A 22077-nucleotide genomic window follows, 5' to 3' on the forward strand; every position below is an offset into this window, starting at 1 on the left:
TTCTTCACCAGTGGAGTTTTGCACCTCTTCAGATTTTTCTTCTCAAGCAAACTGAGAAGGTGGGTTCATAGACATAATCGCGGAAGACAAAGGCGCGTGCCGACAACTGAGCGCAACACGGAGGCGTGCGCCGAAGAAAATTACTGTTTTTAGGGTCTGCGACGGAGGGTTTTGTTGGGGAGCCCCCCACTTTACTTAATACAGATCGCGGCGGCGTTGTGGGGGGCTTGGGGGGGTTGTAACTCCCCACATTTTATTGGAAACTTAACTTTTTCCTGAAAAACAGGGAAAAAGTGAAGTTTTCAGTAAAATGTGGGGGGTTACAACCCCCCAAGCCCCCCCCACAACACCCCCACAACGTGGCGTGATCTATATTAAGTAAATTGGGGGGGTTCCCCCCACGCCCCCTCATCAGAGCCCCTAAAAATAGTAATTTTCTTCGGCGGCGCGCTTTTAACCTGACACCGAGAAGGTGTATTCTGATTCGCTCTGTTCATTTTTTTAAAAATATTTTTGAGTATTTTCTTCAGTTTTGTGAGGCTATGATGCCCAGAGGACCCCATTTTTGGGGCCACTCTGCCTGGGGGAGGACGCAGACTCTGCAAGGGCAGACTGCAGCTTGCAGGGCAACCCCCAGATATACTGATGAGCCAGCCTGCTCAGGGTTTGTTCCCCTTGGAGCCAGCTTACCTTCTGATTTATTACTATCTTGAGTACAGGCTGTGGAGCCCTTGTGTAATTTCCTTTGGGTTTCAGGGAGCCGGCTGTGTTTTAATCGCCCCCCCCCTCCCCCCCACACACACACACACAGTTGCACCACGAGGATCTGTGGGGTTGGGTCTTCAGGGCAGCCTTAAGATCTCCTGTTGTGAATTAATTCTGTTAAGGATTTGAGGCAAAAAGTTCTCTCCATGCAGGCAGACTGAAGCAAAGCTGACAGTGGCAGGCACCAGCAAAGCACAGTGAGTACAGCCCATTATTCACTATGTGGAAAATGGGGGGGGGGGGGGGCTAGGAAGAGGTCAGAAAAAGCTCTTTTATAGTTTTCAGGGGCCAGAGCTAGAATCTCCCTTTCTCCAAAACCCCTTTCCCTGATTTTTTTTTTTACTTCAGGGGAACCCCATGGGCTGTTTTGGGTGTGAATTCTCTGGCGGTGGCCATCTTGGATTTTAAACAAACTACTTGGCCTTCCTATTACTTGACTCCTTTTGTTAGGGTTATATACCAAAAGGAGGAGGAGAGGGGTAAGGGCAATTTTTAGGGTGGCTACTTACTCTCTACAGTTCCCTCTACTAAATCTGCATTTGCCTTTCCCTTTGACAGACTTTACCTTATTTCTTTTACCTTTCATTAGACAGGATTTCATTTTCACTCCTTGCATTTCCTCCTCCTCCTGAATACAATTAACATGATACCTGTTTCTCCTCCTCAAAACTAACAGGGCATCTCTTCTCTTTGTGATATTAATATTCAGATCATTAAATACCTTCACTTTGTCTTTACCCCTAAATACTCTCCTTTTTGCCACAATATTATATCCTGAACCCTAAAATACCTTCCTTACTATCCCATGGTAGACTAGCACTGAAATTTCTAAATATCCTACTACTTTCTGAGGCTGCAGTCTTTCCCTTCACAATGTCACTTTCTTGTTTTCTTTATGATAGTATTAACACACCTCCTGTGCTTTGTTTAGAGGCATAATTATGACTGTTCTCACTTTCTGTTTTACATATTGTGCACAACCTGGTGGTTGGGACAGCATGAAAAAGGAAAGAAAAAGAGGATTTTGTTGGTGTTGTGAAATAGGAAATCTGAAATTGCATTGTTTTAATCTAGGTGCACCAACATTATCTAGCTTGTATGTGGCAGCAGAGTAAGTAGCTCTTGGGAGGTGGGTCAGCAATAGTTCAAAGTACGGTAACTGCATTAAAAAAATTTTTTTTTGAATACCTGAAACTTGAAATACAGGGGGCAACTCTTCAAAAACAGTATGGGAGTGCTTGAAAACAGTGGTTAGAAAAAGGTTTTTAGTGATGGTATCTGGCAAAAAAACACAACCCCAAAAAGAGAAGCAAAGTCTGCTAGGCTATTAGCTATCTTTGCCATCTAGAAGCCCTACATAAAAGGGGTAGGGGACTGAGTTTTGTATACTGCCTTTTTCTGGTTACACATTCAAAGCAGTTTACATATATACAAGTACTGTACTTATTTTATACCTGAGGCAATGAAGGGTTACAAGGAGTAGTGCTAGGATTTGATCTACCATTAGGCCACTCCTCATCCAGGGAACAGTCTCTAAAAGGCGATTAAACAATTAGAGGAGGCCCAATATGAGTTGAAAGTCTTGTACATAGGAAAAATCAATTTCAGAATGTGACATATTCATTGAACATTTTTCTAGCACAACAATTAAAAAAACCCCCACATTAAGATCGTGGCATACAGATAAGGATCCAAGAGACCCAGAATACTGCATTGAAAATGAAAGGGCAGGGAGAAGTCTTGGTGAAAGAAGAGATAATAAAAGCATGCTTTGTGGATTCTTTAGGGAACTATATACACCAGACAATGATGTTGAAGCAGGAGATATCAAGCACTGCTTGGAGAGAGAGGCCGTTTCTAGTATAGCAGGGGCTAACGGTTAAGCACGAGGAGACGCTGGGGCCACACCGAAACCAGCGGCAGACAGCAGAATCAGCAGCAGGGACTTAATGAGCACAGCTCCGCCCCTCCCCCGATCCAGCAGGGGATAACAAGGAGATGCCGGGGCCACACCGAAACCAGCGGCAGGCAGCAGAAGCAGTGGCAGAGACTTAAAAGCACAGCTCCGCCCCTCCCCCGATCCAGCAGGGTTCTATACCATACTAGATATCGGATCTGAGAATGGTGGCAGTTGACCGTTTAATGCAGCTGATGCACCGAGATGATAGTGGCGGTTGTCTGGCTGTTGCAGAGGTCATGTGATCCAAATGACATGCCTGCATTTTAGCATTGCATTGACTCTGATCTAAATGACTAGCCTGTATTTTGGCACTCATTACTACTTTCTGGGAAACCTCATGGCTGAAATATTGTGTGTTGGCTTGGCTGCATACGTCAGGGCTCAAGGAGAATACCAGCTTTCGCTCCTTGACATATCGTCTTTATGAACTTCTAACATCAGAACCTATTGTCTGACTGGAATTTACTTTATTTCATTTATTTTATTTTTATTTATTGTTTTCTCAGGTACTTTAGCTAGATTGTGAGCCTTCGGGACAGCTAGGGAAATCCAAAGTACCATTTTTATTTATTTTATTTTAATGTATTTTTAATCTATCTTCATTGTAAACCACTTTGAACTTCACGGTATAGCGGTATATAAGAAATAAAATAATAATAATAATATATCAAGAGAGTATAAAGACTGCTTAGAGAGCCCAACCACAGAGAAAGGTGCTGGTTTTAGATAGCGTAACAAATTCTATAAAACATTTCAGACTATATTGATGGGGCCCTTGGTAAGGTTTTATAAATTGTAAAATAATACTGAACCACCATACTTTTATGAGGTTAGTGAGGATCACATTGATACCTAAGAGTATCACCAATATCTCTGTTCAGGCTGTAGACCAAAATCTTATCTAGGGTTTAGCTAATCACCTATTGCTCTTATGGGAGGTGGGGGCATGGTTCACCAAGATTAATATGGGTTTATACTAAGGAGCCAGGTCTCAGATAATATTTAGCAGGTATTTAACCTCATCAAGAGGGCTTGGACAGGGAGGTGTCCTGCACTGTTGCTCTGTGGATGTGGAAAAGGCCTTTGAAAGGATATATTCGCCCTTTATGTTGAGGTCTTGGATAAAGTTGGGTTGGGGTCGAGAGTTATTCAGTGGGTGCAAATAGTCTAGAACAAGCCATTTGCTAATGTAGATGTAAATGGGAGTTAGTTAATGGCTTTTGAGTTATATAGGGGCTGCAGGGGATACCTCTCTGTCTCTTTGCTCTTGTCATGGAACCCTTAGTACAAAGGGTAAGAAACAATGATCAGAAAAAGGGAAGCCAAGGGGGTTTGCAGAGATCCCAACATATCATTATTAACAGATGTCCTATTATGGTTATGGATCCAGAGAAAATCTTACAAGTGATACTGCAGGAAATTAAAGAATATGGGTACCGTCTAAATCAGATATTCTAAATAACAAGTTGAGTGAGAAACAAACTTTCTGTTTCAATGGGTGAGCACATCCCTTAGATAACTGAATTCAACTAATGAGCAATAGTACTAAGTACAGCTATGATCCCCTAATGCTCCAGCTGACTAAGTACCTGATGAGATTGGACGTTTACTATTTCCTGTTTGGAATGGTTAGAAATGATTAAGGTAATGTTTTTGCCCAGATTCCTCTTTCTGTTCCACACTCTCCCCATATAAGTACTGGAAGCAACAGTCAAATTGTTACGCCAAAAGGTAGACCTCCCAAGAATAGCCAAGAAAATTAAGAAAAGGTCTAAGAGGAATTTTGATTTCATAAAATAGTTTGTTACTCGGATAAAAGTGGTTGCAAAGAGGCAAAACACATTGGGTAAAGCATGTCTGAATCTGAAACAAGATGATTGTGGTGTGGTGTCTATATTTAATTTGCCACAGTTTTCATAGAAAAGGGTGTGTGTGGGGGGGGAGGGGTGACTGAAAATCTGCATGTAAACATAGTTCATTTTATTTGATATATCACTTCAGTTAACCTTGGATATATAGAGGAAGGTGAAAAGTGACTTAATGGGAGGGAAATATATTCATGGCACAAACCAATTAGGTACAATTTGCAACAGTAAATTCTACCTGGGAAGGGATAATAGAGTATTTGAATGGGATGGGGGTGTGAGGCAAGATTATGTATAGTTCAGTTCTGTGAGCAGGCCACACACATTGGAGTTTGTGAGCTTTGGAAATAGTTCCAAATAGTGCCTTGTGATGTTTTCCCATTCCTGCAGTTTGAGCCTTACCTGGACAGTGGTGGGAGACATGGAGACATAGGGGGATTAATGATCTCATTTGAGATTCTAGCAGAGAATTTAAAGCTAAAAGGGTGCACATCAAAAATATATGAGCTGCTAAATGGTAAAAGAGAAGGGGAAAGAAGGTATATAAAGCAATGGGAAGATGACTTGGGAGCAAAGGGGATAGGTTCAGAAGTAACCTTAGAAAATACTTTTGCACGGAAGGGTAGTGAATGTTTGGAAGGCCTCCCGGTGGAGGTGGTGGAGATGAAGAGTGTATCTGAATTCAAGCTAGCTTGGGATAAGTACATTGGATCTCTAATAGAGAGGAGAAGGTAATGGATGTCATGATTGGGCAGACTAGATATGCCATATGGTCCTTATCTGCCTTCATTTTTCTCTGTTTCTGTGTTTCAAAGGAAGGATATTCTGGCAACATCAAAAACAACCATATCTAGCTTTCTTGTCAAAGAATGATTATAAGGTGGTGTTCAGATAGTATGTCATATCTGCATGTCTAAAGCCATGTACCACAATAGTAGTGACCTATATAGGAAGGGGTTTGGGTCATGAGGACTCCTCTCCTCTTATGGGATGCTTGGCCACCTGTGCAAAATTAGTGGGAAAAATAATTTGATTTTCTTAGTGTGCTGATCCTGAAGCCAATTCTTAGGAAAATAGAAATGGTAATATAGTATAATCCCGTTATACCGGACTCGCTTATAACGGAACCTTGCATATAGCGGACGAAGTCCGCTGGTCCTGGCCGAGCGCCATTATAAACATACAGAAAATCATCGGATATAGCAGACTCACATATAATGGACTTTTGGATATACCGGACAACTATTTTGGTCCCCAGAGCTGCTTTTAGCTGTAGTTTTAATCGGCTATAACGGACATGCAGGCTCCGCCTACAAGGCACGTGGCATGCCGGTGATAAAGTTTCATAATACAGCCCAGAAAAAAAAATTGACAGAGTATTTTTCTTTCCAGTACCAAGTTCTGGTTTGCAATCATTTCGTGCCATACCAATATTTTGCTGAGTTTTGTTATTGATGTTGCTGATATGCTTGTGCAGTGACTGTTCATCGATTTACGTTGTTTCAAGTTGCCCTAAAGTTTTTTAAAAATGCAACTCTGGATATAACGGACTGTTTTTCCAGGTCCCTTGAAGTCCGTTATAATGGGATTATACTGTATTAAATGCTAAAGTGCAGGGAGCTGAAGGGACAATGGATACATTTATTTTAGGTAACACAGCAGCAAGATTAGCATTAACAGCAAAATAGAAATACTGCAAGTTCAAGCTTTGTCTTTTATGGCAGATCAACCCAGCTTGTTGCATCCTAGGATACATTGGATGAGGTGAAGCACCACTTTTTTCAAAAATGGAGGTGCTAAGGCAAGTGGGTCTAGGGGAGGGGTGAAGGGGTGCAACTAGATACCAGTGAATTTTTTTTTTTTTTTTTAACGGTTGGGTGAGGAAGTGCATTAGAAACAAAGTAATTTTTTTTAATGGAAGTGGAGAAAGGAGGGAAATTGGGCTGATGCACCTTAGACCTGACATTATGTTTCTGATGCATATTGTCACACAGCACTGCATTGCTATGGAGTAATTAATAAGTTCTTTTTTCATAAATTTTAACATGCTAAGCACTGATGTCTACTGCAGGAGGAAATCCTTTTTTCATATAGTGGCCATTAACAAGCAGATAAACTGCTTATTAACTTTCTGCAGCCTGTGATATATTTCTGCCTTGACCCCTAAGTGATACAAGAAAAGAAGGCAAAAATGTCAATAAGGACTCTATGAGTGTGTCTATCAGCCAATCACTACTAACAAGCCATACCACACTAATAATAAATGTCAATTTAGGAATAGGGACGCTCTCAGTGTGAGGTTATTAGCGACGGGAGAACAAACTCCAGCGCTTCCACATACAAAGACGAAGGTGAATCACCCCGCCTGCACACCATCATCGGGCGTCCCTAGTGTGCAAAATCAACAGTGCAGAATTAATAGCAATAAATAAGTCACAAACAGTGAACTAGTGAGAGAGTGAACAAACTGAAAACCCACTCATAGAGTCCTCCCCAGCCTAATCCCCAAGATTAAATTGACATTTATTATTAGTGTGGTGTGGCTTGTTAGTAGTGATTGGCTGATAGACACACTCATAGAGTCCTTATTGACATTTTTGCCTTCTTTTCTTGTATCTTTTTAAGCACCTTTTGGCAAACGTTGAGGAGTTTATAGTATTAGTTTGACCCCTAAGTGAGCATAGAAATGTGAATCCAATTGAGTAAGGATCAAACTGTCTGTGTTCAGTATTACAAATGTGATTATAATATGAGAATATTTGTTACAGGGTGTAGTTTTGTCTTAATAGGCATGTAGAATCATTACTGGGGATTCTTTTGTTTCTTTTTTTTTGTTTGTTTGTTTTTGTTTCCCCCCTTTTTTTCTTTAAATAGTTTGAATTTTTTGAAGCCAACACAAATGGCAAACCAAAAACAAGATTTATGCAGTTCATCTAATGTGAAACAGACGATAATGAAAGGGAATGCTTTTAAATGTTACCAGAACGCTACACAAAGTAAAGTTTGGTTCTCATTCAGGATGCATTTTTTTTTTTTTTTTTTTGGTGATAGCACAAGATCACGTGTGGACCCCATGTTGACCCATTTGATGGAGAGCAATGTCTCTGGGTCTCACAGGATCATTAGCTTGGTTTCTAGTCTGGCTAGAATCTTCTGCTGTGTTTTCTTGCAGCAGCTTTTATCAGAGTTCCTCCTTGTAACAGAATGTGGTCAGTTCTCCCTTATGAGGCAGTTTCCACTCGACCTTGCACATCATTTTTTTTTTCTCTCTCTGGAGTTGTAATGTGCAGTTCCTTCTCTGTATGTTTGAATTTGCCATGACGTGGTCGGTGCAGTTTCCTTCCTGTTGCTTACAAGCCTAGTCTAGTGATAAGAGCACTTTCACAATTGCAGTTAAGAAAAACCTGAAGACCTGCTGCTTTAGTGAGACAACTCTGTGTAGCTTGCTTTGCTACATTTTAAAGACTTTAAGCAGTATGTATTGCATTCTTTAAGTATTTCTCTCTGTTCAGTGTTTGAGGAGATATTTGTTATGACTTGTAAATAATGTGTATCTAACTTAATTTTTTTGATATTTTAGGTGATCAAATAAAATCATTAGCTGTTCAAAGTACTTGGAATGAAACAGGCGTTTATTACCTGGGATTGTGGGGTCAGGACTGGATTTGACATTCCATAGCTTTATTTTGAAGCATTCTAAAAGAAGCAGAAGAGATATGAAACTTATTTAAAAGACTGGTTGCTATTCTGCCTTCTTTTTAAAATCTCTTTACTATTAGATATGAAATGTCAAAAATAAAATTACTGCTGATAAGCACAGAAACCCAATTGGGCAACACTGGCAGGTCTCCAAACACAAATTAACTTACCAACAACCAAATGTGCTTCTCAGTTCCAAGAACTCTAGTTTCATTGGATGATCCATTGAGAGAAGTAAGCTATGCACTGTATCTCAGAGCCTCTCCCCTGTGACTGGTATTGTGCTTGATGGATGTTTGGCTAAAAGGAATGTTTTGTTTTTGTATTTCAGGGTCTGAGATATTTGTGAGCAGGAGGAGAAAATATTATCTCCCTAATTTATCACAAAGAAGAATCCTGGAAAGTAACCGGGGAAAGAGCCCAGCCAACCAGGCCTCACACACTGGATTTTTATTTTTTTTTAAATTCTAGTCATTGGCACCCATTGCATTTTTTTTTTTTCTTACTGTAAATTCAAGAACACACAATTTTATCTTCTGATGAGGAACTGAGACCTGGGGAATGCTTCACAATGACTACGGTTGTACAGCAGAATGAGCTGGTCTTTGAATTTGCTAGTAATGTTATGGAAGATGAGCACCAGGTATGGTGAAACCTACAATATATTTTACCATTTATGATAGTTGTCAGAGACGAGTGCTTGTTGGAAACTTAGGGCTCCTTTTACTAAGCTGTGCTAGCGGTGTTAGTGCGCGCTAGATGCTAACGCCTCCATTGAGCTGGTGTTAGTTTTTCTGCGCTAATCTGCAGCGCGCACTAAAAACGCTACCGCAGCTTAGTAAAAGGAGTCCTTAGGTTGTTGAAATGCAAGTAGATTGTTGTTTGGTTTACATGTTGCAATGCATTTGAGAAATTATCATTCAGGAGTATTGTTCTGTCATAAGATTATGTATTAAATTGTATACACAGTGGAACCTCGGTTTGCGAGTGTTTTGCAAGACGAGCAAAACACTTAGCAAACTTTTGCCTCGCAAACCGATCATGTTCTGGTGTACGAGCACCTCCCCCCCCCCGCTCTAACCGGCATCGCAAACCCCCCCCCCCCGGTGCGAGCCGCAAAGCACCCCTGTGCTGAAAGCGGCATCCACCCACCCTTCCTCCCAAGCACGGTCCTTACCCCTTCTGCTCGTTGTAAGGGTGAATGCGAGCTCCCGCCTCTTGCCTGAGCTGGGCCTTGAGTATCTGCGCATACTCAAGGCCTTCTGGCTCTCGTTCTCTCGAAGAGAACGAGATCTCCGAGAGAACGAGAGTCAGAAGGCTTGAGCATGCGCAGATGCTCAAGGCTGGCAAGAGGCGGGAGCTTGCATTCTCCCTTACAACGAGCAGAAGGGGTAAGGACCGTGCTTGGGAGGAAGGGCGGGCGGATGCCGCTTTCAGCACGGGGGTGCTTTGCGGTTCTCGTGGGGGGGGGCATTTGCGCGCAGGGGGGTGGTGGTTGCGATGCTGGTTCGGGGGGGTGCAATGCTGGTTAGAGCGGGGGGAGGGGGTGATGGAGCAGCGCTGGTAGCCTGGGGGGAGGGGGGGTTGGTGGAACGAATTGTTCAAGTTTCCATTATCTTCCATGGGGAAAGTTGCTTTGATATACGAGTGTTTTGGTTTAAGAGCATGCTTCTGGAACGAATTATGCTCTTAAACCAAGGTACCACTGTATTAGATTTTTGGATATGGGTATAATAGCTTGGACACAGAGGATTCTTGTACAGTATTTGTCTTTTTTTTTTGCTGCAAGATCATCTTGCTGTATTTTCTGGGCCACAGTCTGTAGGATCTGTCCGTTTACCATGAAACAACACCAGTGGTACCTATGTAGTAAAGAGTTTTGTCATTTATTGTGTCTTCCTCTCATGGCAGCACTGCCCAAGGCCTAAAGTAACACTTTTTGCTTATTTGCCAAAGCGTCATCTGACCTCATATGAATGGCTTTGGGTAATGATGTTTAGGAGAAGAGGTGTAGCTGAACCGAACCATAAGAGTGCAAGAAAAACCTTCTATAGTAATTAAAACTCTTATGGTAGAATACTGTTTATGGATCCATGGGTTAATAATTTGTATTTGTATTTACAAATTTCATACTTGGTGTTTTCTCTGAGGACAAGCAGGCATAATATTCTCACATGTGGATGACATCATCCACGGAATCTGGTATGGACACTGCCAAGTGCATTGTTACTTAAAATTTTTTAGACAGTGTCCATACTGTGCACATGCTGGTGCCCTCCCTCCTGACATCAGCTCACTGGACTATTAGTTCTTAGTTTTCCATGGAGCTGAGAAGCTGTGGCTTTAGTTTTCTCTTCAGCATGTCAAACTTTTCAACTTTTTTATGTCTTTCTATCCTTATTTCTCACAATTTTTATTGTTCTTTTAAAAAAATATATATCATCTTTATTAAGCAGAACAAATAACAGTCTTCAGATACAAAAACATCCAACGCAATAACCGGAAACAATGGTCTGCAAGATAAAAAGAAACAGTTTTGTAATCCCCCCCCCTTAAAAAAAAGAAAAACCAACAACAACAAACAAAGCAGGTGTGACCTAGACAAAATGTGTGTCTCCATTACCACTACAAAAGACAAAAAACAGAGTGGAATTGTCCCAAGCAGAATGGTGCACAATAAAAGTGTCTTTCAATTCATCTGATAAATCCAAATGCCTTTATTCATCCAGAGTTCCATAAATCCATACAATGACTCAATGACCCGACATGCACATGTTTCGGCCTACCCGGCCTGCATCAGGAGTCTCTTGTGAGTCTTCGGGTGTGCAATGGAACGAACAAAAAAATGCACAGCCCAAACTAACCGCTGCTTCAAACTTTATAAAGCACTAACAAACGCCACGGCCTTGTTATCGGGTAGGCCGAAACATGTGCATGTCGGATCATTGTGTCATTGTATGGATTTATGGAACTCTGGATGAATAAAGGCATTTGGATTTATTAGATGAGTTGAAAGACATTTTTTTGTGCACCATTCTGATTGGGACAATTCCACTCTGTTTTTTGTCTTTTGATTTCTGTGGTTTTGTTTCCCCTGTTCTTTTTTGTCCATTACCACTACGCAATGACCACCAGAAAAAGGTGAGTAGCCCAGGTATAGATAACAATCAATAGCCAAAATTTACATATTGAGTAAATATCTATGCACAGCAGACATTTGCGTATTCCAAAAGGGAGTCCATACATATTGTAAGCGCTGACCAGCTCGGGACTCCATAGTGGGGACCATCTGTAATAGCTGGATCATGGTCGCCCTCCAGAGAGGGAAGTGAGGTCTCCAACCAGTGCAATAATATAACTTTTTTCCCCAGCAAAATGGCTTTTTTAGAAAGCAGCGCAAACCCTTTGGCACTGGGACAGCGAGCATCCAAGTGTAGCACTATTTGCTGTGCGCGCCTGGGAGAAATGTGTAACCGCATAGTTATCTTATAATTGATTTCCCATAGAGCCACTGATAATCGCATCTGGGAAGCCATTCTAATACTACAACACAGGAGGTCTGCAGAGATGGAAACCCCTAAATCATGAGTCCATTGTTGACTCAGATGCGTGTAATCGAAACTGGGGAGATGCTCCTCCAGGGATTTCAAATGGAATCTCAAAGGAATAATACTCTGTGCTTCTAAGCATAACTCCTTCTGAAGAAGCTCAAGGGATCCCCCCTCCCCCCGACAGTACCTCAACGGGCAACATATGGATGTAATGGCACAATTGCCAGTATGCGAAGTGATCCATGGCCGAGAGCTGAAATTCCACCTGGAGATCCGCAAAAGGGCGGATGGAGCCATCCTTGAACAGGACCTGGTGAAGATATAAAAGGTTATTAGATTTCCAAATATGAAATGAAGTGGATGTCATACTGGCGTAAAGTGAGGATTACCCCCAATTGGCAGGAGTACCGTCGTCGTCGATAGTATCCGCAACAATCCAGAAAACTGGCGCCAAGCTTTACGAATCGAGAAATAGAGAGGGAACGACCGGATATCAATGGGAAAATACCGCAGTGGAGCATGAAGCCGGCTACTAAAACACAAAGGATGCAATAACGAGATTTCTGCCACCGTGAATGAGAACTGAGAAACATTACAGAACCAATCTAATCTTTATATACCGGGTCATCTCCCAGTGGAGCTCTCTTGGTTCACATATAATTAAGACTAGAGTACATAGCAGAAAACATAAGAGAAGAAAGAACTAATTAAAAGCTAAAGTACATAAGAAAAGCATAAGAAAAATAACTATAATATAACTATAATATTATCATTTCGTTGAGGCTGTAGTTAAACCATTTAAAAATTGTGAGAATAACAAAGTTTTCAAGAATTTACGAAATAATTGTAGCTGGCTTAAAAGCCTAATGGAGTCAGGAAGTTCATTCCAGATCTCTACAAACTTGAAAACAAAAGATCGACTGAGCTCCCCAGAAGATTTAATTCCCTTAAAGGAAGGAAAGGCTAACTTATATATTTGTGTGCTTCTCGAATAGCAAAGTCTAAGGGTATTCCAACATAAGGGGACAAAAGGATCAAATATTCCATAGAGAAGTTTGAAGATTATGCATGTGCATTTAAACTCGATCCTAAAGTGAACTGGGAGCCAATGAAGCTTTATCAACAAAGGGGAAATATAATCATACTTTTGTTTCCCCAAAATGAGCTTAGCTGCAGTATTCTGTATTAACTGAAGTCGTTTTAGACTGCTCTGCTTAATGCTCTGATCTAGCTGAGAAAGCACAGTGGATTGCTTAATGGCCATAATCTAGCTGAGAAAGCACAGTGGATTGTACCAATACTGAGAAATGTTCTTGATGGAATAATGATCTGATCTTCCTCAACATGTGCAGCCAAAAAAACCATTTTTGTCAAGGAATTTATCTGTTCATGAAATGTAAGTGATGAGTCCAAGATGACACCCTGGACTTTAGATGAAAAATCTATATGTAATGCGATACCTGTTTTTAATGTAACAGAGGAAGGTAGGTTTTCTAATTTTGGCCTATCTTGACAAGCTACAATATAAAGTTTCAAGTTCAAAAGCCACAAGCCTCCTTTATCCCTAGATAATGCCACCACCCAATATGCCAGACGAGGCCTCTTCCTGTTCCATAGAAAAGTATTCATCAAGCGCACAAATGCAACTGCGCCATTACATCCATACATTGCCTGCTGAGGTACTGTCGGGGGAGTGTGTGTGTCCCTTGAGCTCCTTCGGAAGGAAGGCAGAAAAAGAGAGAGGGAGCATCTGATAAAGGTACAGCCAATAAGAAAATAGTAGCATATTGTATAGGGCAATTTTCCCCTTCAACGACAGGAGGATATGCTTGCCAAAGCTTTAATTTAGTTTCCATGAACTGCAATTGGATATATCTCTCGGAATCCAGACACCCAGGTAGTTTATTTATAGTGTCGTCCGCCCAAAGAAAAGAGAAATTGCTCACCCAGGTACATAGAAACATTGAAACATGATGACAGATAAAGGCCAAATGGTCCATTTAGTCTGCCCATCCACAGTAACAATTATCTCTTTCTCTCTCTTAGAGATCCCACGTGCCTATCCCAGGCCCTCTTGAATTCAGACACATTCTCTATTTCCACCACCTTTCCGGGAGACTGTTCCACGCATCTACCACCCTTTCCATAAAAAAGTATTTCCTTAGATTACTCCGGAGCCTATCACCTCTTAACTTCCTCCTATGCCCTCTTGTTGCAGAGTTTCCTTTCAAATGAAAGACTCGACTCATGCACATTTATATTACTTAGGTTTTTAAACATCTCTATCATATCTCTCCTCTCCCGCCTTTCCTCCAAAGATTTAGATCTTTAAGTCTGTCCCCACAACCTTATCATGAAGACCACACACCATTTTAGTAGCCTTCCTCTGGACCGACTCCATCCTGTTTATATCTTTTTGAAGATGTGGTCTACAGAATTGTGCACAATATTCTTAATAAGGTCTCACCAGAGTCTTACACATGGCATCAATACCTCCTTTTTCCTATTGGCCATATCTCTTCCTATGCACCCTAGCATCCTTACAGCTTTCGCCTTCACCTTTTCAACCTGTATGGCTATCTTAAGATCATCACAGACTATCTCACCCAAATCCCATTCTTCCTTTGTCCACATAGTTCTTCACCCCTAAACTGTACCGTTCTCTAGGATTTTAGCAGCCCAAATACATGACCTTGCATTTCTTAGCATTAAATTTTATCTGCCAAATTTCAGACCATTCTTCAAGCTTCGCCAGGTCTTTCTTCATGTTATTCACACCATCCGGCGTGTCTACTCTATTGTATAATCCGCAAAGAGGCAAATTTTTTTTAAATTCTTTATTCATTTTCAAAATTACAGTAAGTGTAACAATATATCCAAACAAATTAACAATGGTACAAATAATATGCTCTTATCTCCCACCCTTTCTTATCATATAATCAATACCTTATACAATATGTAACAATAAATTTACCCTCCCCTCCCCCCCTCACAATCAAACTTGTAAATTTAAGGGAAAAAAAAATAAAATAAAATGTCATCTAATCGGTACAATACTTTGTAAATGGCTCCCACACATCCTGAAATTTCCTGAAAAAACTGCGCTGTATTGCAATAAATCTTTCCATTTTATAAACATGACATAAGGAATTCCACCAGAAATTATAATTTAATCTATTCCAATTTTTCCAATTATATGTAATTTGTTGAATGGCAACCCCAGTCATTATAAGTAATAATTTTTATTATTTGTAGAAATCTGACTTTTTGCTCTCATTGCCATATCAAATAGCACAGTATCATATGATAATGCCACTGGGTTATCTAATAAACAAAGAGGCAAATCTTACCTGACAACCCTTTAGCAATATCATTTATAAAAATGTTAAAAAGAACAGGCCCAAGAACAGAACCTTGAGGCACACCACTGGTAACTTCCCTTTTCTCGGAGCGATCTCCATTGATCATTACACTCTGTCGCCTTCCACTCAATCAGTTCCTGACCTAGCCCGTTACTTTGGGACCCATCCCAAGAGCATTCAGTTTATTAATTAGATGTCTATGTGGAACACTGTCAAAGGCTTTGCTAAAATCCAAATACACTACATCTAGCGCACATCCTCTATCCAATTCTCTGGTCACCCAGTCAAAGAAATTGATCAGATTTGTCTGACAAGACCTACCTCTAGTGAATCCATGTTGTCTCCAGTCCTGTAATCCACCGTATTCCAGAAACTAGACCATTCTCTGTTTTAAAAGCGTTTCCATTAATTTGCTTACCACAGAAGTTAGACTTACTGGCCTGTAATTCCCTACTCTTCCTTCCACTTTTGTGGAGAAGGACCACATCTACCCATCTCCAGTCACCTGGTACCACTCCCAACTCTAAAGACTCATTGAAAAGGTCAGTTAGTGGAGCTACCACAACTTCCCTAAGTTCCTTCAGCACCCTTGGATGTACACCATCCGGCCCCATCGCTTTGTCTACCTTTATTTTAGCTAGCTCCTCACAAACACAACCCTCTATAAATCGAACAGGGTCTATTACTCCTCCATCCCTATTCACGTTTGTCTTCTGCGGTCCCGCTCCCAGCGCTTCAGCCGTGAACACAGAACAGAAATATTTGTTAAGCAAATCAGCCTTTTCTTTATCAGCTTCTACATATTCCTCCCCTTCACCTATGAGTCTCACAATGCCACTTTTGCACTTCTTCCTATCACTAATATATCTAAAAAATGTCTTGTCTCCCCGTTTTACCGTGTCAGCTATTTTTTTTCTTCCATTTGCATCTTTGGTTTCCTGACTACACAACTAGCCTCTCTTAACTTTTCCAGATATTTTTGCCTGTCTTTTTCTTTCTGGGATCTTTTTTAGTTTATGAAAGCTAATCTCTTATTCCTTACCTTCTCAACTACTACTTTTGAGAACCAAAGCAGCCTTCTTTTCCTCTTACTTTTACTTACTTGCCTAACAAAAATGTTTGTTGCCCTTACAATCGCTCCTTTCAGTTTTGCCCACCGCATTTCCACTCCTTCCAGATGTTCCCATCCAGACAATTCCTTGACGTAAACCCCCATCCAAACAAAGTTAGTTTTTTAAAAGTCTAGAACCTTTGCTTTTGAATGAGCCCTCTCTATATCCATCTTAATATTAAACCATACCATGCAGTGATCATTGGATGCCAGATGATCACCCACTGTAACATCAGAAACACTTTTCCCGTTTGTAAGGTATGAGGCAGAGTGGCTTCCAGAGGAAGAATGAGCGAGTTATGATGATTAAGCTGGAATCCAGAATAGAAAGAGAATTTGTTGATCACCCCCAACATGGCTTTCAACGAGACCAGCAGTTGCGTTAAGACCAGTAGGAGGTCATCTGCAAAAGCCAAGACATTTATCACCTGCTCTCCCACCAAGACTCCCGATACCGCAGCATCCAGCATGAGGGTACGCAACAGGGGTTTCAAGTATAAGACGAATAACTAATGAGATAGTGGACAGCCTTGTCGAGAACCACGTCCTATAGAAAAAGAAGAAGAGTGCTGTCTATTTACCAACAAGTGCACAATAGGCTGAAAATATAATGCACGGAGAGCCACCGAATACCAACCCGTCAACCCCATATATTACAGCCGGTCAAAGAGATGATCTCAGCGAACTTTGTCAAAGGCCTTTTCGGTTGCCAATACCACAGGTATAGTCTTGGATTGGCAATGAAAAACAGATAGTAATACTTTACGGACATTAACCACTGACTGCTGGCCTTTAACAAAACCTACTTACCTAAGGTAGATGGAATGGGGAAGAGCCGATCTGCCAGTATACATGCCAGGAGCATGATATCGACATTCAAGAGAGAAATAGGGTGGTAAGAACACAGGGCCTGGGGGTCTTTACCCAGCTTAGGAATTAATGAGATCAGCACCACATTGGACCCCTCAGGGAATCGCTCATCTATAATAACCTAGTCAAAATGAGATAGGAGGGGGTACACAATTGTGGTAAGAGCATCTTATAGAGTTCGGATGAGAACCCGTCCGGGCCAGGTGCCATTAGCAGTGCTCAACAATTTTATACCTTTCTGCAATTCTCTCACCGTCAAAGGACCATTCAGTATGGCCAACTGATCCGGCATAAACTTGGGAAGTTGAGAGTCTGCTAAATAGTCCACAAGAGAGGGGCCTGTAGCAGAGGTATCAGGGGGAAGTGTACATATCAATGAAAAGTTATAGAAAATGTTGGTAATGTCCTGAGTTTTATGGTGAAGGTGTCCTTGACCTGCTATGTATTGAGAGCCCTGCCATGTATGAGCGATACGAGCCAACAATTACCCCGATCGGTTACCATGTCTATAGAAATTAAAGCGCCTGTGGAAAAGATATTTCTTAGTCCGCTCGTGGAGAAGTGAGTTCAATGCAGTTTGGGCAGACAAGAAAGCCTCCTTGGCATCTCGAGAGGGGTTACGAATATAAGTAGCCTTCACCTTGCGTAGCTTCCGTTCCAGGGTAACAATACCACTATGAATCCGTTGCACCTTAGAGGACATATACTGCAAGATGTTGCCACACAATACCACCTTGAAAGTATCACAATACAATTTTGGCGTATCCTGGTGTTGTTCATTGAACCGACTGAAGTCCTCGCATTTAGTCAAAAGGTAATCCTGAAAATGTTTGTTAGCATGCAAGTAAGCAGGAAAATGCCACTGAAAGGTGCGAAAGAGGAGCGAATCTCACAAGAAAATAATTAACAAGGGAGCCTCGACCCTGAGGAAAGTACATGAAACATGGTCATGTTGGTGGAGGCGCTCCTATTTTAAATAAGTTCAAAAAAAGAGAGAACTTTATAAGTTAAGTACAAGTTCATATTGAATATAGAAAAACTTAATAAATATTTTGCATAATATGATATATTTTGATCCTATGAGATCCCGTGAAGAGTGGGTTCAGTGTATTCATACACTTGAGCCAACGGGTACAATTTCCCTCTGAGGATTGAGTATCAAAATATTCTTTCATAACCATCCTGTTATTAATATGGGGATGTGATATATAGCCGGGGTATTATTATATTGAGTGGATGAAGTTGGTCCGGCTATTTGCATAGCCACTCAGAAAATTTCTACTGAAAGGTGCCCGGCACCACCGAAGGAAGTTCCAGTTCCACCCAACAGAGAGCGTGATCTGATACTACAATAGGCCCAATCTCTGCCTAAGCCACCTTCTGGAACAGAGAAGGAGATATCAAGATGTAGTCTTATGTACGACAAAGTACTGTGTGCTCTGGAGAGGTGCGTATAGTCGAGAGCAGAGAGATTCAAAAGGCGCCAAGGATCTACGATATTCAAGGCATCACAGAAAAAAGGGCATGCCCTTTCTGCGGCCTAACACAGGGCCTCTCAGGGAAGAGCAATTGAGACTAGGGTGTAACACCTGGTTGAAATCTCCCGCAATAACCAAAGGCAGGTCAGCTGCACCTTTGATAATTCAAATCAGTTGCAGAAAAAATGCGTGTTCGTAGTTGTTAGGGGCATAGACCGTAAGAAGTAAAAAGGTGAGGTGCGGTAACAAGTGATATCTACAGACCGCCACTTAAGCTGGGAGAGGATCTTGGATCTTTTTATGGGGGAGGTGATGCCTGCTACATTCCAGGTAAGTATTTTTCAATGTGTTCCTTGGCATGTTAAAATAAGCCCAGAAAGGAGAAATTGTTGTTATTCTTTATTGTAATCATGTTTATGTGAACTTCTATACCTCTACTAATGACTGCAGTTTGCATGTGCTTCTGTAAAGGTGTTAAAATACATGAGCTTTTTGTAGAGGTGTTACAATATATGGGCTCTATACAGAGTTACAAGGGCTTCTGTAGCGGTGTTACAATACAGAGTTATTAATACCGACATAATTATGCCATAATCAACCATCGGTCATCCTACTTATATGCATATGTTTATACCAAATCAATTATCCTATGTATATTCACATATAATACTAGGTTTAGTATTGCAGCTAAGTACATAATATTTACACACCTCCTAAGGAGGTTGGCCAATTCAACTAAATATAATCTACATACATGTTATCCCAGGACAAGCAGGCAGCATATTCTTAACACATGGGTGACGTCACCGACGGAGCCCTCGGTACGGACCTTTTTAACTAGAAGTTTCTAGTTGGCCGCACCGCGCGTGCGCGAGTGCCTTCCCGCCCGACGGAGGAGTGCGTGGTCCCCAGTTTCTTCGTTTCCGCGGAGCGAAGAAGACGCGTGTGTTTTTTCAACGGCCGTTGAAACCACTTTTTTGCCTTCCCGCTCGCGCTTTTTTCCTTATTTTTTCTCTCTTTACCTTCGGGTTTATTTTTTCTTTGATTTGCAAAAAAAAAAAAAAAAAAAACTTTGCTTTTTTCCCTTTTTTCTTCGTTTTGCCCCGGCGGGGCCTGTTGCCAGTATACAGGCCTCGGGCTTCGATTTTGCGGAGGCTATCTTCCCCTTCATGCCCCCGCAGGTCGGTTTTAAGAAGTGCCAGCGGTGTGCACGCCCGATCTCCATCACTGACCCACACAATTGGTGTTTGCAGTGTCTGGGTCCGGAGCATCGGGCGGACTCCTGCACCCGCTGTGCCACTCTTCAGAAGAGAACTCTTAAAAACCGAAAAATTCAACAAACTCTTCTCTTCGGCACCGAGTCGGCAATGGACTCCTCACCTTCAACGGCGGTACCTCAAAAATCGGCACCGTCGACCTCGACACCGACCGACCCCACATCGGCGTCGCTGGCGCCAGGTAAGCCGGCTAAGAAGCCTTCCTCTTCCCTCGAGCGCCCTCCAGCTACGGTGGCGACACCGTCCTTACCGGCATCGCACCGGTCCCGCAAACGCTCCGCCCCGATCTCGGTGAGTGCCTCGTCATCGGCCTCCTCATCGCCGGGGCGTGGAGCGGCATCTAAGGAACCGAAGAAAAAGAAAGCGGTTCCGATGCCACCCCTAGATGACCGTATCTCGGCCATCTTAAAGGCTCAACTCCAGGAACAGTTGAAGAAACAACTTGAACAACTGTTGCCCACTATCCTGGCACCGCTCCTTCCGGTACCAGACCGGCCCGAGCCCCGTACCGAGCCCCCGGTGTCCACCCCTTCGGTACCGGTGAACACCTCCATGCCGATCCTTTCGGCCCAACAACTTCATGGCGATCCAGTGGTTCATTCTCAGGCCACATTGGATCCTCCTCGGCACCAGGCGGTACGGCACTCTTCTCGGGACCGAGATAGACGCCGGTCGTCCTCCCCTGGTACCGTTTCGGTGCGCTCTGGAAAGTCTTTGTCCAAAACTCGCCATACCGCGCCCTCCACCCCGGTGTCTCGACATGCACCAGAGGTCAGGGACCCTGACTTATGGGAGGAAACTCCTCTCGGTACCGAGGAGGATCCCTCCTCATCTGATGAGGAACCATCGGCACCCGATGCCACTTCTAAACCAGAGCAGTCCTCATTTTCTAAATTTCTGAGGGAAATGTCTGCTGCCCTGTCACTTCCTCTAGAATCTGACTCAAAAAAGTCTCAAGCCTTTCTAGAGGCTTTAGACTTTGAGCAACCTCCTAAGGAGTTCCTCAAGCTTCCCGTGCATGACATCCTACGGGAAACGTTCTACAAAAACTTGGAAAATCCCCTCACGGTACCGGGAGCCCCCCGTAAACTGGACAATCTTTACCGTGTCATTCCTATTCCTGGATTCGACAAATCTCAATTGCCCCATGAGTCCCTTCTGGTGGAATCCACCTTAAAAAAGACTCAGGGCTCCAGTGTCTATGCCTCTACCCCTCCTGGCAGAGAAGGTAAGACCATGGACAAGTTTGGCAAGAGGCTTTACCAGAATGCCATGCTTGCCAACAGGGCAAACAACTATTCCTTCCATTTTTCTTTCTATCTGAAACACTTGGTCCAACAACTGTCTGCCCTCCAGAAGTACCTTCCTGAGCGCAAGGTCCCGCTATTCCAACAACACATCTCTGGTCTTCTCCAGATGCGAAAATATATGGTCCGCTCAATATACGACTCCTTCGAGCTCACCTCTCGGGCCTCTGCCATGGCCGTAGCCATGCGTCGATTAGCCTGGCTCAGAGTCTCCGACCTGGATATCAACCACCAGGATCGTTTGGCCAACGCCCCCTGTCTCGGGGATGAACTCTTTGGAGAGTCCCTGGATTCCACCACCCAGAAACTCTCGGCCCATGAGACCAGGTGGGACACCCTGATCAAGCCGAAAAAGAAGGCTCCGCCTGCTCGACCCTATCGGCCTCAATCATCTTACCAGCGGAGGTTCTCAGCCAGGCCACTCAATCCGCCTCCTCAACAATCTCGGCGACCCCGTCAACAGCAGCACCATGCCCAGGCTCGATCTCAGGCCACTCAACCCTCCAAGCCTTCTCAGCCTGCTAAACAATCTCAGCCCTTTTGACTCTTCTCTCCAGGGCATAGCCAGTCATCCACCCTCGCTGCCTCTTCCACAGCCTATAGGGGGTCGTCTCACCATTTTCTCCAGCCGTTGGGAAGTCATCACGTCAGACCAGTGGGTCCTCAACATCATCCGCCACGGCTACTCTCTCAACTTCCAGACACTTCCACCGGACAACCTTCCCGTAGAGTCTGCTTCACACTCCTCTCAAACCCCCCTCCTCCTGAGGGAGGTTCAATCCCTCCTCCTTCTCAATGCCATCGAAGAAGTACCTCCAGATCAAAGGGGTCA

General features: G+C 42.7%; 1 protein-coding gene across 6 annotated transcripts in view; it reads left to right on the forward strand.

The window, feature by feature from the left end:
* The window catches only part of ELF1 (E74 like ETS transcription factor 1), a 242524-nt gene that overhangs the window by 99144 nt on the left and 121303 nt on the right, over positions 1-22077 (forward strand). For 4 of the 6 annotated variants that reach the window (XM_033950621.1, XM_033950620.1, XM_033950623.1 and 1 more), the window contains one exon: positions 8621-8932. In XM_033950621.1, the coding sequence (XP_033806512.1) occupies positions 8861-8932 (72 nt within the window). In that variant the 5' untranslated portion in view covers positions 8621-8860. Of the gene's footprint in view, positions 1-8011; positions 8065-8620; positions 8933-22077 lie in introns of those variants that run through there. The other 2 variants (XM_033950624.1, XM_033950626.1) reach the window with 2 other exon arrangements.

Source organism: Geotrypetes seraphini, chromosome 6 (assembly GCF_902459505.1).
Source record: "Geotrypetes seraphini chromosome 6, aGeoSer1.1, whole genome shotgun sequence".
Taxonomy (NCBI): domain Eukaryota; kingdom Metazoa; phylum Chordata; class Amphibia; order Gymnophiona; family Dermophiidae; genus Geotrypetes; species Geotrypetes seraphini.